This window comes from Colossoma macropomum, unplaced genomic scaffold (assembly GCF_904425465.1).
Source record: "Colossoma macropomum unplaced genomic scaffold, Colossoma_macropomum, whole genome shotgun sequence".
Taxonomy (NCBI): domain Eukaryota; kingdom Metazoa; phylum Chordata; class Actinopteri; order Characiformes; family Serrasalmidae; genus Colossoma; species Colossoma macropomum.
Window position 1 is genome coordinate 20652047 of NW_023494786.1, and position 17468 is coordinate 20669514.

General features: G+C 39.9%; 1 protein-coding gene across 3 annotated transcripts in view; it reads left to right on the forward strand.

Moving 5' to 3' along the window:
- Positions 1 to 2301: 2301 nt before the first annotated feature.
- cadm2b (cell adhesion molecule 2b) overlaps positions 2302 to 17468 on the forward strand; it is a 228500-nt gene continuing 213333 nt past the window's right edge. For all 3 annotated transcript variants that reach the window (XM_036563482.1, XM_036563501.1, XM_036563492.1), the window contains exon 1: positions 2302 to 2651. In XM_036563482.1, the coding sequence (XP_036419375.1) occupies positions 2591 to 2651 (61 nt within the window). In that variant the 5' untranslated portion in view covers positions 2302 to 2590. The remainder of the gene's footprint in view (positions 2652 to 17468) is intronic.

Below are 17468 nucleotides of genomic sequence, written 5' to 3' on the forward strand. Positions count from 1 at the left end.
AATTGCCTTAAGGCAGAACCAAAAATTCTGTCAGTTTGCCCGGCACTTGCCAGATAAGGTTAGTCTGGGTAGCGAAGCTTTTAATATTACAGTGAGTGAGTCTAATCAAATACGGCAAGCAAAACTTAAAACTGCCAAATACAGCAGAAGTTACATGTGGGCTTGTAAAAACGCACCTGTCTGAAGAGTTTTTTGCTGGTTAAATTATTAAAGATGATTGAAATTATTGCTGGTTATAGCAAAATGTGTCACTGCCTCAATAAAATTCTCACTGCTCATGCTCAATAAAGTCATAGTGCACTATGCTTTCTCTTTACCTAAAGGGGAATTCCACTATTTTTTTGCAAATTTCTCCATAATGTGAACAAAGTCATTCAAGATGGTTTGATGTGAAATGTTCCACTCTGAGTGAGAATTATTCACAGCACTGGTTCTAGCACACGTCAGAAGAGTTTTAACACTTCTAAAAGCTGAAGTACTGTGCAAAAGTCTCAGGTACTTAAGCACATTGTTTACAACCATTTGTCTGGACAGTAAGTGTGTTTTTGCTTGTAAAATTACTATATAACATTAGAATAAATGTACATAAACATAAAGTAAAATGTAGCACAAATTTCTTTTCTTAGTTCTTTTCATAGTTGATATTTAATGTCTTAGTTGATATCTTGTGAGCTAGTTTAAACAAAGTTTGCTACCAGATTTCTCCTCAGTGCCCCCTGCCAAAACATAGATTTGTCTAATTCCACCATTACATGTTTTAACATAATAAATACTGGTTGAGCCAAACCAAATATTGAGTTATAGTGACAATTAATACCGGGCTTCCTCGAGGAGAGTTTAGAAATGGTTAAACGGACACACGGATATGCATAAAATCATTACTTATTGTATTAAGACTATTTGTTTTATTATTATTGGTATATTGAGAAAGATAAAGGTGACAAAACGGCTGTGCAGCACTGTACATCACTAAAACTGAACGCTGATGAAACAATTATGAATGTGCTGCCCTGTACATTAAGAAACTTCTGAAGAATCTGTCTTAAATTAAGATCTGAGAGGTCAACATAAGATTTTTCACAAATTTATATTACAGAAGTAAATCTTATCTTACTTTAGGAAGCTTATCTTACAGCATCTTATCTGAAGCTAGGAGCTCTTGGCCGGAAGTCGACAATCAACTGTCATGTCTGTTACCTAGCAACCAACCACACACGCACAGCTGAAACTTATCAAAATAATCAAGCGAGTTAGTCAGACAGCTGGCTAGCTATCAACTGAAGTAAAAAGGGTCAAACAAAACTAAAACGCGATGATTTATTTTCCTAGTTAAGAATATTGTGACAGCAGAGATTCGCCGAAGTTTCAGTTTCAGTTTTCCAAACGCTTTAGCCGACTGCGCTAAAATTATTCCTCCTAATAAACAGACACACGTTCAGCTCTGTCTCGTCGTTAATCACCAAAATCACTAACCTATAATATTTTATCTAATGAATTTCATAAATATTAACACACGACGGTAGTAAGAGGGAACGGTGAAGATCGTGCCTGCGATTTTTAAACCGCTGTTACCAAAAAAAACCCTCAAACGCACCGTTTTCAGTGTAAATAAATGTACTGTATCATTATGCTAGTAGTAGTGAGCTATGCTGCCTGTCACTACGTAAAACAATAGAAACACACGGTTAAAACAGACGTTAGCTGTCTTAAGGTTAGGACAGAATTTGGGAAGTTTTGGCTAGTTAGGATGTTTCTGTAATACTGTTTTCTTGTCTGGAGTCAGGATACGATTTGAACTTAAGACTATTCTAAATTCAGCCTTAACTGAAGTTGTCTTGATGACTAAACAGATAATATTTCAGACGTAAGAAGTTTCTGTAATAGGGCCCCTGGTTCCTCTCGCCAGCACTGTAAAGAGTCGGGGAACTCCTCTACAATGAGCCATTCCACATCAAACCAATCTGGATGACTTTACATTGTTTACTTCTCAACGACTGAATTATGCAGTGTTTCTGGGGGGAAAGTGGTGGAATTCCCTATTAATATTCTTCAGTTAAACCGCTCTGAAGGATAACATTAAACTTCACCAAACTCCACCAGAAGAAAGTCCATTAAAAGTGAAAACAGATGAGTGGAGTGCCGTGCGCGCGCTCCGCGGCGGTGACGGCGTCCTGAGGCTTCTCTCCTCTTTAAGAGAGCGCGAGGCGCTTTACTATTGGCGAGGTGTCTTCATGTGTCAAACGCGCGTGGGCGGGACCCAGCTTGCTGCGCGCTGCGCTAACGGCACGGGCGGCTGAAGTGGCACTTTTCTCAGCACTGTCGCGCGGAGCCGTGCGCGTGTGAGTGTGTGTGTGTCTCTGTAGCAGCCCGGGGCTTCCGTGACGGCAGCGTGGCCTCCGCTTCGCGCGCCCTGACCAGGGGGGAGATTCAGCATCGTCCTGCGGAGTCCATGCCATTGCTGCCTTGAAAGCGCAGCCCCAGCTGGATAAGCCGAGCGCTCCGAGAAGAAGAAGAAAAAGAAGAAGAAGAAGACGCGAGACGCGCGAGACGGACGCCCAAGCGAGCTTCGGCTGAGCCAAGCGAGAAGAATATGATGTTGAAACAGCACTTGCTTTTCGTGCTCTACGGCATCTGCGGGACTGTCATTAAAGGTAAGCGCTCAGAGATGCGCAGCTTTTTTATTGCCTGTTTTTGGGCGTGGTGGGAGTTGGGGGGTCTCGCTCACTCTTTTGCACCTGGACCACTCTCAGAAGTCTTATTTAGGGCTGCATCATTGTGTGGAACAAGTTTCGTTCATTTCGTGAGCAAGAGTGCACGGGGCTGCCGTCTCGCGCACCATGACACCGCATATTTGAGTTGGGGGTGTTGTTGCGCGTGGGAAGTTGAGGTGATGTTGGAGGATGCGGTGGGCTGCGCGCATCGTTAAGAGCGAACACTTCCAAAGCAGGAGCGTCTAAAAGAGAAGAATCAGATAAGCATCTGGGCTATTTTACTTCAAGATCAGATTAAGGACTTTTTTGCTGAACTCGCCCTTAACGTTGCCCCAAATGAGCTACAGTAAGGGTCAGTTTCTCAGAATGTGATGTCATTTCGTCTGCGTGTTTTGGGCACGCGGGTCGAAGCCTTAGGGGAGTGGCGAGTGCAGAGCGTCCCTTTTATCCGTTGTTCATTTGTTATTTCAATAAGAGTGACTGAACTTAGTGCAGGATTGCATCGCGCGCCTATCAGATCGAGGCATTTGCAGCAGTCTGCATCTTGGGGTCGTCGTAGCATAAGCGTGAGAATTTCTCCGCCGTGCTCGACGGGCTTGGCCAGCGCAGGACGCGGAGCTGAGACTGGAGCTTTAGTGCATGCAGCACTAGGACCTGACTGTGAAATCTACTGGGTTTTGTCATTGCACATAAACGCTGCTTGTACGTGTTCTGAATGTCTAAAGCACTGACTTGCACGACGGGTTTTGCAAATGCAAGCACTTGAGTTGTATCCTGTACAGCAGCAAGACGTAAAGTCAAATACTGTAGCTGAAATCTAAGGTGGTCAGTGAACCCCTCCTTCCACTCCACTACCACTGTCCATTCAGTCTCCTTGAAGCTGAGTGGGTATGTAATAATAAGGTAATAATGCACATTATTACAGTAACAGTATGTAATCAATAGTATGTAATGTAATAACGTACTATAATAATGACTAAACGTTGCTCATCCATGAGTTCATACTTGGCCGTGTATAGATCGAAGGGAAGACCAGAATGAGAATGTTTCAAAATTACAATGTTTGACCGCTTAAAAGATGGTGATGCCTTGAGACACCTTCATACTGGAAGTGGTACCATAAAATGCCTGGTCAGGTATCTCACTGTACACTCTCAGAAAACAAATGTATGAAACTGTCACTGGGGTAGTGCCCCTCCTGTCACTGGGGTGGTACCCTCAATGGTACATCTCAGTACCTTTACTCAAGGAACATAATTATACTATAATCCCCTGAAATGATATTTTCTAAGTTGTATTGACTCCACACAGCCCGTCTCATCTCCAGGCTTTTTATTTTATTGTTCTGTTTTAAAACATTAAGTCATAAAAAGGTACAAAAATATACTTTTCCACTGGAACTTATTTAAGGTACATAGTTGGACCTAAAATCCACTGTTGTCCTTTTGAGGGTACATTTCTATTGTTTGTACCTTGATGAATGAAAAATGTACCTGCACAGTAACCTTATTTCTAACAGCATATAGATAGACTGACCTGTCCATAAGTAGACGGAGGCTATCAACAGATTTGTAAACATATGGATAGGAGTTCACGTTTTTTTTAGCATTTTGGTGTTGACAGTGTGCATAAATGCCAGTCATCAGTAAACAAACCCCCACCTTAAAGGGCCCATGTCATGAAAAACCAAATTTCCCTTGCATTTTTTGAACATGAAAGACTTTGATGTACTATGTTAATACAGTGAAAATTTCAAAATGTACCTTTCTCTCCCAAGCCATGGAAACTAAGCTTCAAAAACAACCCATTTTGAAAGCACTGTCTTTCTGACATTTACACGGATCCATCTTGCCAGCCTACAGCAGTGTAGCCCCACCTACTAAAGAAATAAGGAGTGTTTCAGTCTGGGATCTTTTTTGAATGAGGCATGATACATGGCTCCCAACCAGAACAGAGGTCATTTACATATTTCAGACTTAAAGGCACCTCAGGGGACCTCAAGAGAAATAAATAAAACACACAAAAATGTAGCAAATGGGCTCTTTAATACAGTTGACTCTTTATTAGAATGAAGAATGATTCGAATTTTTAAAGAGCGAAACAGGATAAGTATCCATTCAGCTCACTGAGTTGTCTGGGGCATGCTCAAATGCTAATAAACTATAATAGAGCATTTATTAAAAGAATCTCATCCACTTCTGCCCAACTGTGGTCGCCACTTACTTCGTCTTCATCATCTTTTTCTACTTCTGTCACTTTGTGAAGTTAAATATCCTTCATAGTTTTTGTTCAGAGTGTAATTAAAATGTACTGTTTATTTTAATTTGGAACAAGCCGTCTGTTTGCTTTCATCCTGTCCTCATTTGTTTTTTTTTTCCATATTGGCAACCTTGAGGTGCTTTATGGCATTTATTTTTATGGCATACATCTCTCAGCAATCTGGTGCTTTATGATGTGGCATGTCAGCAGCTGACTGTCAATGGCTTTGTCTGTCGTCACTCTTCAATCCCTGAGCATCGCTGACAATGTGATGTAGCTTATTTTCACCCACGCCTGCAGCTCGCACTGAAGCACAATCAGCAGCCCACACTGAGATTTAAGGATGAAGTCTTCTTCTTACAGTCTTCTTCTCCATGTTGGATTTATTTAAATTAGCACAGCAACCGCTGAATGAACCCCCGGTCCCTTAGCTCCAGTGCACACACATTTAAAGTACACGCACAGACTCTCCCTCTGTGTTTGTGTGTGTCCTTTTCCGTATCTCTCAGTCCTGTTCGCTGTCTTGAATTTACCTCTCCACGCTCCACCCACAGATGCACCCTTTCTGTTCAGTTCCATACCTTTAATATGTAGTGCTGAGTTTTCCCATGTAAAATGCTGCTCTACCCAGTTGGACTATAATGCTGTAGACCTGTCACGACTAGGAAATTATAGCTGAGGATTATTTGTCATATAAAAATTGCCATTAACCATTTACTTGTCTTTTTCTGTTTATTGCATGCATCTATTAAAATGCAAGTGGAAAATGGCCAGATTGGCTGATGCCTATTTTGCTTCTTAGTTGCTTGAATAAATAATGTAAATGCATATAGAGTAAAGTCATTTAACTGATCACATTTCTGTTTTTTGCCCAGCTGTTGCTTCTCAGAAAATGCTTCTCAGAAAATGACCTCACAAGGCCTTGTGAGTAGCTTAGTCTTAAGCTTTGTCAGTATAATCAGATTGCTGGTGATGCCACAGCCATCCGTGGACAGGAGTCCAAGAAAGCACAGTTGGCTTTGCTCTCTCTTGGTGGGTAGAATAGCCCTCATTCTCCCTCCATTACTCAGCATGAAGCTAGCCAGCACGGGTGTGTGTTAGCTGACATAACAGATATGGCAGTTAGTATTCTCCTCCAAGCATGTTGAGCTATCCAATGCCATTGATTTAGCAGCAATTCGAAAAGATGGTGTGAGAGGGGGAGCAAATCACTCTTTAGCCCTCCAGTTGAGCTCTGAAGTGATGGGAAGCCCTCCGATATTTTCAAACGTTTGATTTTTCTCACTCAAAATGTTCACAAGTCTTCTAATGTGAGATGGTCAGCGATGAAGTCGAATGATTCAGGCAACAGCCAATAGGAGAGCATGCAGAGAGAAAAAAGGTGAAGAAAGATGTGCATGCACTCCTCCTTGTGAGCAGTGGACTGTGGAGACAGAGGAGCTGCTTATTGAGTACAGGCAAACAATCACTCTCGTTATATTTTCAAGTCAGCAGCCAGTTCGGACTAAACTTTTCCTCCAGCTCTAAATGTGATATTTATGTTTCAACCCCATATTCATTCCCAGTTTGTGTTTTTGCTCCACTTCTTGTGCGTGCACAAAAGCACAAACAGGTCCGGTCCAGTTTAGCTTTTTTTGTATCATGTGATAATGGGGGGCTCTGGGATTTTGCGTGCTTTTCGTAGCTGAAACTCTTTATGAGTGTTGTACACTCTTTTCGCCTTATCATTTAGTGTGCAGCCCCTCACGACAAAATTAAAATTCTGTTAAAGACAGTCATTAAGTGTGTGATGCTTGCTGTTTTTGAAATGTATTAGGATTTTAAAGGTCATCTAATGCCGCTCAGCTTAACATGGCTAAAATTGGGAAGAACATTGGTTAAAGAAAGGCAGCAGGTACTCGTGGAATAATGAAGAAATTAATTTGCAGTTTTATCTTATCAAAGAAAATAAACATAGCAGTGATATTAGACATAAACAGACATAAGATGCCTGCAGCCGATCTTGAGCCATTTTTTGCATTCTAAAGAATTAAAATATAGCCATACAATTGAACAGAACAGCAAAGAAGATCGATAGACCCTCTTCATATTTGTCAGTCATGACATAGAGAGTTTTATTCTTATATGCAGAGCTGCTGGAAAAGCAGACAGATTCGCATAATCAGTTGTTTACTTGAATGTAGTTTGACAGCTGGACCGAAATCTGCCTATGACCTTTGACATGCATACAAAAGTTATCTACTACAATGTCTCATTGGTTTGCATGGAAATCTTTCCAACATTCTTTAAAGTTTGTTCAACCTTGCAACAGTGGCTATGAAAGAATGCCTTTGTGAGCGGAGCATGGATAGATCATGATGCTTCTTGCATGTAATATTGCCTTTGACCAGCCACTTGTTTGGTCAGTTTGGTCAGATTTTCTACTGCTCCCTAACTACTGCATGAAATTCCTCCTGAGATGATGCATGAGCAGAAGTGAATAGGTCACTTTTCTTCATCCACCTTTCATCTTAATGCACAGAGGATCATTCTGCTCTAATATCTGCTGCTCTTTTTCCCACTGAACCGAACAGCATGTCTCTATTGTTTCTAATTGCTGTAAAAAAGCTCAGGGCCTTACAGTACATTCGGGACCAGACATTTAGGTCAGGGTTTCATCTGCCACTTCCCTGTCCCTCCTCAGTCCGATTCCCGTCGGAGAAGGCTTCTTCCCACCTTAGTTAGTGACTTGCAGAAAGAGACATTTGTAGCAAAGATGTAGTGCGGCATATAAATTGGACCTGTGGGACTGAAAGCTCCCCTCAAACGTAACTCTGCAGAGATGCCTGAGGGCCTAGCTAAATGTGTGGATGGATCCTGTGTCACCGGAGCGCTTAGACTAGCTGCCGAAAGTTAGTGTTGGCTTATCGCCGTGTTTTTGACGTGCAAGGTATGACAGAGGAAGACGCTTTATTTGCCGCTCAAAGATGCCCCTCCACTGCTCCGGAGGTTCAGCTTATCCTGGAAGAATGGGCTCTAAGCCTCTGAGTGCTGGCCATGGAGCTAGACTATAAATAATCCAGTGGAGGAAGGAGGCTGTGAGCTCACAGACGCCGAGCTTTGCTGCTTTGTGCTAGCTGACAGATCTACATCTACACGCATCCGTCAGAGAGGAGAGCCAAAAAACGACACGATACAAGAGACACACTGGGCAGCAGATGTGAGCCAGTGTGCTGACAGATAGCATTATAGTTAGCTTTTTTCACAAAGCAGGTTTATTTTGTGACTGTTCGCATGGTTTTACTACTATCATGCGTGATTGGAGCTCTTTTGGTTATCCCGAAGATGAATGGCCATAATGCATGTCAGGATGTTGTTATCATTCATTGGCTCACAGAGCAAAAATCTAGGAATGTGTTGAATGGGCTGTGAGCCGCTGTGCTGACAGATAGCATTTTTGTTAGCTTTTTTCTAAAAGACGATTTATTTTGTGACTATGCATGGTTTTACCACCATCTTCACTACCACCAGTGAAAATCTAGGAATGAGTGTGAATGGGCACATTAATTCACAAATTGCAAATGAATGGCTACATTAATTCACTGAACGAGGCACAGAGGTAGTCCCTGTCTATTGAAGGACGCAGGAGAAGGCCTTATCTGGTACTATGGGGCTGTATGGGGCTAAAAGTATTGCTCAAATGCTGGATATCTCATCCATTTCTGTTCCACATACTTATTTCTCCTTGATTTGTATTGTTCAATTTCCAGTATTTTGGTTAGCTTTTTCACAAGGCAGGTCTATTTTGAGGCAATTCCTGTGGTTTTACACAGGCATATTGTGCTTGTAGCTGAATCCACTTTTTCAGGTTAACCATGTGGAAAATACCCACAATAAACAGTTAAACCACCTTTTTTCCACAAAGCATTTACTTATGCTATACTACTATTACTACTACTACTACTACTACTACTACTAATAATAATAATAATAATAATAGCAACACTATTTCTTCATAAATATAAAACCTAACACTAAAACAAATGCACGAACAAACACTGTGATAATGTGTAGTGGAAGTTTAAACTTCGTCAAATAAAAGAACATAATTTAGTGCAGTTAGGGCTGGGTATTGTTAGCGGCTTCACTAGCATCACTATACAATACGAGGCAATACAATGACAAAACACACGACAGACAGTTGTGGCTACTGTTACCTTAAATTTGTTCTGAAAACTACAGTGGTAATGCATAAATAAATGGAGTTGGGTTGAGTGATAACATTTTTAGTATTAATGCTTACCTAACATTTTAAGATACAAAAGGATCAAGTACAAAAAAGAGAATAATAATTACATAAATGCAGCATCTGTTTCACTCATGCATTAAGTACCATGTAAAAGTAAAATTATAAGCATTGACACTTCATCGTATTAATATTTTGAACACAGCCATAAGTGCAGTTCAGTAACAGTTGCAGTTGTAGTATATTAGTCTATTTTTAAAATTAATTTAATAAGAAAAAACTAAATTGTGAAAGTTATACCATGCTATCTCTGGCCACTTAGCTTAGCCTGATGTGTTTTTGCAGTTTCAGCTGAGTCTGTTTTGCTTGATGTCAAGTCGTGTGTTTTTCCTGAGACCTGAAACTGTTTTGCCTGTGGTCTGGAACTTGATGCTGTGGGTGTCCTAAAACGAACACTATGAATGAAAAAATGAAAGTCAGCTCAACTTAAAATTATAAGGTAACTGATTACACAGCTTTTCTTGAGTGAACTCAACTTGAGCTCACCACCTCAGACTTCTTAGTTTAGTCAAAAGTTCTCTTAACTCTCATTTCTAGTTTCTTAGTTGATGTCAGAGTGAATTCTTAGACTGTTGCTACTACTTCGCTTTGTCAAATTTAAGACAACAAATATTTTCCAGTGTATTAAACATTTAAGGCCACCAAAGTGTGAGCAATTTCTGGACCCTGCAAGTGGTGCAATGGACTAAACATTCACCCCCAATTTTATTGACGCTGTAACCTTCCATAACTGGGAACTCAAGATAGAAAAATGCCTGGTGGGTTTATCTGTAGAAAAAAAACATGCATTTTATATTATTCACCTACCTGAGACACAGGATTAAAAAAATTAAAAACTGCGTCCTGCGAGTTTTTGTGAAGTTTGGGTTGTTGTGCTTAAGTTAAGTTAATGCTAGAAAAGCAGTGCTATTAGTCACTTTATAATTTTAAATTGAGCTGACTTTAATTTTTTCTGCTAGCTGCAACAGTGCACAGACCCCGCCCCTGCCCCGCATGTTCAACCAGTGCAGCTCAACAGCCACATTAGAACATCAAATGTAGAACATCACATTATCCAACATGTTTAAAAGACAACATTTTTTAAACCACAGTTACTCATTTAAGGCCAAGTGCATATCTTTAGTTCTTTTGATCATACTTAAGATGATTGGCCTTAATGCATGCCAGCATGTTATCCTACTCACTGGCTCCCTGAGTGAAAATCTAAGAAGGTGTGAATAGGTACATTAATTCACATAGCAAATGAATGGCTACATTAATTCACTGAACGAAGAGTGAGGGCATGGGAGTAGGCCCTGTCTGCTGGAAACTGACCCAGGTAGTGTTCTTCACTGTTTGATGTTAGCGATTAATCCAGAAAATGGCACAATTAATCTCTCCCTTATAGCCGCAACCATCGCAGCTGAACATAACTGCGTGGCAAGAGGCTCGAATGACGTCTTTGTCTCCGTCAGCTGTAATGAGGTTGTTCACAGCAGATTCAGATGTATGTGCAATTAAAGTAGTGTGCCTGTGAAAGACTTCCTTAATGAAAGGACATATATTGCTTGCTTGAGGAGGCCATAATAACTCTGCTGATAAATGGTGCTGTGACATCGTCAGTTAATAAGATCACCTAGCTCTGGGCAAGCAGACGTGATAATTAGCTTCTGTTCGGAGCCTGCAGACACAAAAAAGACAGAAAGAGAGATAAAAGATTATATTTGAGTTTTTGATGTTTAATATTATTATTTTTTCCCTAAATGGAGATAAAGTGAGGAAGGTTGCTTTCACAGTCACTCAAAATGAGCTTGTCTTTGTCCCTTACAAATTTATTCCTAGCCAAGTGTAAGACGCTTTTTCAAACTTCTTAACAATTGTAATCCTCCTGATCATCTTGATTAACTTCAGTGACAGTTTTCATAACCAAAAAGTGTGGCGTACATTTTAGGATCATCACGTACAGTTTTTTCGGTACGTATGCACAGCTAATTCAGACTCTACAGCAAATAAACTGTAATTTCACCACACATTCAGCCATGACTTCAGGTGCTTTGATGAACTGATTAACCAGGAGAGTCACATGGAGCACTGTACAATATGTCACAGTGTCTCCCGTTTTCACAGTAGTTACAGAATGATTCATAGTGGTTAGTCAGTTTTTCAAAATTGCATAATCTGCATAATTCAGTCATTATGATGTGAGCAAAGTCAAACAAAGCAGTTTGATGCAAAATGATGCATTGTAGCGAAACTTGCAGGCTCAGATTTGTTTACAATGGTGATGATAGGAACAAGGTATTATGAAGCTGTTTTATTTACTATCCAGAATGACATAATGTAATGCTGATAATGGTAAAATTCCATTTCTGTTACAGCACCTGCATGTACCCTTCAGCCATCAACATATTTAAAAAATTTACGTGGTTTAGGCCGAATCTTTATCTCAGAACTATCATAAAATAATGTCGCAGGCAGCAAGCAACGTATTCATAACCATTTATGTAATAGTTCCTGTGTGGTAGCTTTCAGGGGCATTAAATGTTTCAGACATCTGGTTCCTATCACCACTACTGTAAATGAATCTGACTCAGCAATGTTCTCTACTCTGTACCACTTTAAATGACATTGTTTACAGCTTAACAATTCAATTGAGTCATCAAAATGAGTGGAAAATATGTGAAATTCCTCTTTTCATTCAAAAGCGATTTTTACAGAAGTTTCTGTTTTATGTTAAGTTTCACTATGAAAGGTTTTAATATAAAGAAGAGAAAAACAAATCCCAACATAAAATCATACTTTTGAAGGTACACAGCTAGACACGATCAATATGGTTATAGAAACAGAAATTCTCCTTAATTATTATCTTGTTAATCCTAATTTTGAATTTAAATTTAAGTTTAAATGACACAGTGACATTTGTGGAAACGTGTTTATAAGACAAAATGTATTGACTTTGTAACTGGTCTGTTAACCGCAGAGCATTTTAGAGAAAATGGCGTAGAATTAGGATTTGTCTGGATGCTAATGGTGAACTAGAAAATGCTGACACATCGTCAGGGGTCTATGCTGAATGCTTGCAGATCTAACCATCTTACCCTGCCCGTCTGTTCCTAATGTCATCCTCCTCAGTATTCTGTTTGTGTTTCTCATTAGTCATCATCTTTAGAAGTCTCACTATTGTCACTTGTAAACACCATCAAGTACTTCATCCTGCCTCCAGTGTCCACCTCATCCCTCTTTGGTGACACAGTAGGACATCATTATGATGTGTAATGCGCAGCATGCATTAGAATTTCAGATTGTCTTCAAAAGACTAGGCTGAAAGAACTGTCCGTCTATCCATCCATTCATTTGTTTATCTCTCTACTAATCTATACACGCATCTATCTATCTATCTATCTATCTATCTATCTATCTATCTATCTATCTATCTATCTGTCCGTCCGTCCGTCCGTCCGTCCGTCCGTCCGTCCAACCATCCATCCATCCATCCATCCATCCATATGGGGCTGTAAAGAAAAACAGGACCAGTGTACAAAGTGTTGGAAAAATGAGTGGAACAAACGCATAAAATGGCTTCTCCTGTCTGCTGGTATATCAGGGGAGGTAATTGGCTGTTTACAGAAAGCTACACACTCGTATCTGATTGTTGCCACTACATTACTGTCAGGAAAAAAAGACCGGGCCAAAGCCTCTGAATCCCCTGCTCATTTAGTGAACACACAGCACCATCATCTTTAACTTACTCAGCTGTCTAGACTGGTCTAGTGTGCTAGACCAGAAGATGTGCTGCCTAATTTCCTTTTAATCATCATTGTATTGTGTTGAATGAAGGCCTCACAGTGCTTTCCATTACACACAGAAATCATCCCAGTTGAAAACATTTGCCTCTTTTACATTAAGTGGATTTTCCTCCACTGAAATACTGTTCCAATTTCTTTTTTGCTTACAGCGAGAAACAAAGCGAAAATTAGATGCTCTTTAAGAACCTCATGACTGAAAATATACATAGTCTTACATACAAACAAAATGTCTTGCTTTAAAAAGTGGAAATCCCACAATAAGATCAATTTGAACAGGTTTCGTGTCCACACCCATCTGCTTCGTGCATATGTTGTACATCTGGAACACCTGCATCATCTTGATAGTTATTTACAGCCTTGTTTTCAATAGTTTGTATGCATTTACTTGTGTTCTCCACGTTAATTAAACATTCAGAGTTTTCAACGTTTAGAAAAAGTTTAGAATAGAATCTTAGACCGACTGTGTGTCATATGGTCATTGTCATTGTGTAGAACACTCTAGAGCAATGAGAATGGGTAGAACATTCAAAAACAATAAGATTGGGGAGGACATTCCAGAACAGTGTGAGTGGGGGAGAACGTTTTAGTATAGTGCGAATGGGGAGAAAATTCTAGAACAGCGGTTTTCAGCCTGTGGGCCGTGGCCCCCCCCAGTGGGCTGCAGTGGTTCTGCAAGGGGCCGTCAGCTGTTCATTTTTTTAATTGCATTTTTTTTACAACGTGCAGACATTTGACCAAATGTTATTTTAAATATGACTAATTATTTGCAAAAATAGAACATCATATTTAGGTCAACCTCATTTATTAGTCTGTTAGAATGCTAGCTATATTTACATTTTTAGCGCAAGTCAGTGTTTCTGTTTTAGCTTGTATGAAATTTATCCATCAAGGATAAGTGGTTGCAAACAAAGTATTTCAAAAAGAAAGATTCTGAGCCTGGGCCACCTGCAAGTGAAACAGCCACAGTATCTCAGACTAAGAAAACAAAGAAAACCAAGCATAAACTGAGCAGTGAGTAATCTTATCACACTGCAGATTTTTTCAGGCGACAAAGATGTCCAATGCTCCTCACAAAACAGGCGAAACAGACATGGAGTGGACTTCTTTCCATTCTGGAAAAGTGAAAGGAGCATGGAGAGTTTCACCACCTCATTCAGGAGCTGAAACTTTATGAGAGCTTTCGGATACAGTTTGGATGTTTAAGGTGATTTTTGCAATGCTAACACCACTTGTGAGAAAGCAGCCAATGCTGTCATTGGCAAAAGTTAGCAAATAAAAAAAGCACAGATAAAATAATGTCACATTTTCGTCATTTGAAAAATGCTGCACGAATGAATCACACTCAGTGTGTAAAGATCTTTTGGCTTCATATATATTTTTTTCTTTTTTAATAAAGGTTTGAAGCCAAACAAATTACGCTGCCAGCTGGAGGTTAAACAAATAGCTGGAGTTAGCTGGAGTGTTTCTTTTGCCTTATATTATAAAATCAAACAAAATTGTTAGGCTACATTGATTATTAAATCAATGCCTGTGTGTACATGCAAAGATTTTTGCCAATGCGATTGAATACATTCAGATTATAGATTAAGACTGAGATGTTTATATGCATATTCTACCCAACAATCTGATGAAAATCTTCGTTTACATGCACACTACGAGTAATCAGATCCAAACTTACGTGCAAGCGTACTGTACCGCAGTGTAGACATTACCATGACAAGGAGCATCACGTGAGTCCAGTCAGAGTGAGACGAGCAGCAGTGAGCAGTGCTTGTGTTTTTAATCACTTTAAAATGATGTCAGGATCTCAGGAAAATGTACTTCACATGTACTTATTAAAGAAGGGTGAGAGGACATCATGCTCTGAGACACGAAGCTGCCCGTCCCACCGCCATCTTTTACAGTTCAAAGCAGAAACTTCGTCTCCTCTGCAGACCAGTTTCTGCTCCCGCCATGTTGAACGTTATAAACTTTCGCTATGATGCAAACAAACATGCAAAATGTACTTAAACTTTCCAATTAGAAATGTAATAGAGCCGTTTACATGACTAATATTCTACTATTTAACAGATTATCTACAGGATTACTCACCTTGTTCAATTGGATAAAAACTGTATTCCGAATGGCCTCATTCAGACTAGTCTATTCCAATTGAGATGTATACATGGATCATGGAGATTATTAATGGATTATTTGGCTGCATGTAAACATGGTTACTGTTCTAATCTGGTTTAATGATCTGGTTGGTTAAATATTGTGGGCTGTGGAAGCTTTGTAGTTGATTATGTGGGCTGCTAGTTAGAAAAGGTTGGGAAGCTCTGTTCTAGAACAATATGAATGGGGAGAACATTGTAGGCAGAGTGAATGGGGAAGAACATTCTTGGAAAGTGTGAGTGGATGAGAACGTTCTAGAGCAGTGTCAAAGGGTGGAATGTTTTATAGAAATGGCACACTAACCCAACATTTAGATCTGTTGATGTTTCTTGGAGACCATTGGATGACGTGTGCTATGAGTTAAGGAGTTCCAGTGAGTTCAGAGAATCTTTTCTGGTGTTTGGTCACTTTTTTTCTTTTTCTTCTGTGGAATGTAATATTTGGCTCAGAAATGAAACCGGGTGCTTGCCTCATCGGCCGTCTGCAGTCCTGACCTTTAAACAGTCTCTCTCGCTCCCCTCTCTCTGCACTGAGCACGCTCTCTCAGCCCATAGACAACACACAGACAATGAATCTCATTTACTTTGTGCCATCCTCAGCGCTCTCCCTGTGTTTGAGCGGTCTCTCTCCATCGGCACAGCCATCAGCACTTGAATCTGCCAATGCCAGCATGCAGAAACCCGTCTGGCTGCTGTTGGATGGAGTGATGTGGGAGCGAGGGGCTATGCCACCAAATGAAATGAAATGAAAATGGGTCCAATCACAGAATTCCAGAGATGCCGAATCCCACTGGTTGGGCTCCCCCTAGCCTCAGAGTCAGACCCTGCATCAAGAGAGGTACATGGACTGCTGTATATAGTTCTCTGAGGAAACGTTGTTATTTGTAGGTTACCATTTGCATCCAGATGAGCCCTGGGATCAAGCTGTTTTTGTGTGTGGGAAAAATGAATGGCATGTACATGCTCTATGTTTAACCAAAGTTCCAAAGCCTATATGTTTTGTCTTAGGTATATTTTTCTCCAAATATCACTGTGCCATCTGAGTTATCCAGTTAAGGTTGATGGGTTAGTGCAGCACACATACTACATGCAAACTGAATTGACATCATAAGAGTGGCAACTTTACCAAAATATCCCACACAAACCAGCAAGCTTTGTCGAAGTGTAGTTGTCAAGTGGCATTGGCAGTCCTAAAGGCTACAATACCTAGCTAGTGATATTATATATGTTATGGCTTTGAAATGTTCATGGAATTCAAGTGAGGTCATACGAGTGCTGCTCACCGTCCTGGCGATCCACACTAGCAAGTTTACGATGTTTCTGGCTAAGCTTCCCACAACTAACAGAATTTTGTCAGTTACTTTTTCAGTCGTTATTCATACATCAGTATGCATGCACTTCTGTACATTAGTATTTATTATAGAATGACCCTCATATCAGTTGGTCAATAATATTGACAAATACTCACAAAAAAATTCAGATAATCAGCAACTTTTTAAACCACAGCATTGCTGGGGTTCACACTTGCAACGCTGTGATGATAGACTGAGACACTTGGTGGCTGTACCACTGAGGAAATCAATTTGGGACATATCATTCAACTACATAATAAGAATACTGGTAAATTTGAACACAACACAAACATGGTTAGAAAAGCAAACAATATCAAATGTATCCAAATCTAACCTTTTGCATGAACAAAATTCAAAAACCCTTTCTTATGAACAGAACTATTTAAAAATAAAAGCAATTAACAGAAACCAAAGCCTCAAAGAATGAGTGAGTTGTGTGAGTTTCTGCTGTTTATTAAAGTTTAAGAAGTATCATTGAGAACAGACAATATTTCATGTAAAGCACACTTTAACTAAGACTATTGGAATATAAAATTTAAATTTAAAATAATAATGTCATTTTTATCCCCTTTAAACAGCTATCAAGTTGTGCTAGTAGTTGCCTGCTCTGCACACTGTGACTACAAGGCTTTTGGAACAGGTTATAGTTGCTGGAGTTGTTTATGAAGTTCACTGCATCAGTTTAAAAGTTTTCACTGAAGCATTTAGTAGCCAGTACATCATATGTCTTCACATTAACTGATGCTAACTGCTTTGTTTCCTGTGAGTGTGTTTTTGTTGTAGCAGTTTTGACAATAGTGGCTGCTCATTGGTGGTTCTGGGTCATGTTGAGTGAAGAAACCCACTAGACTTTCTGAGAATAGGCAGAAGTTTGGCTTGCAAGACCAGTTTTCCCTCTGCATCGCCAAGCAGAGCTTTCACTG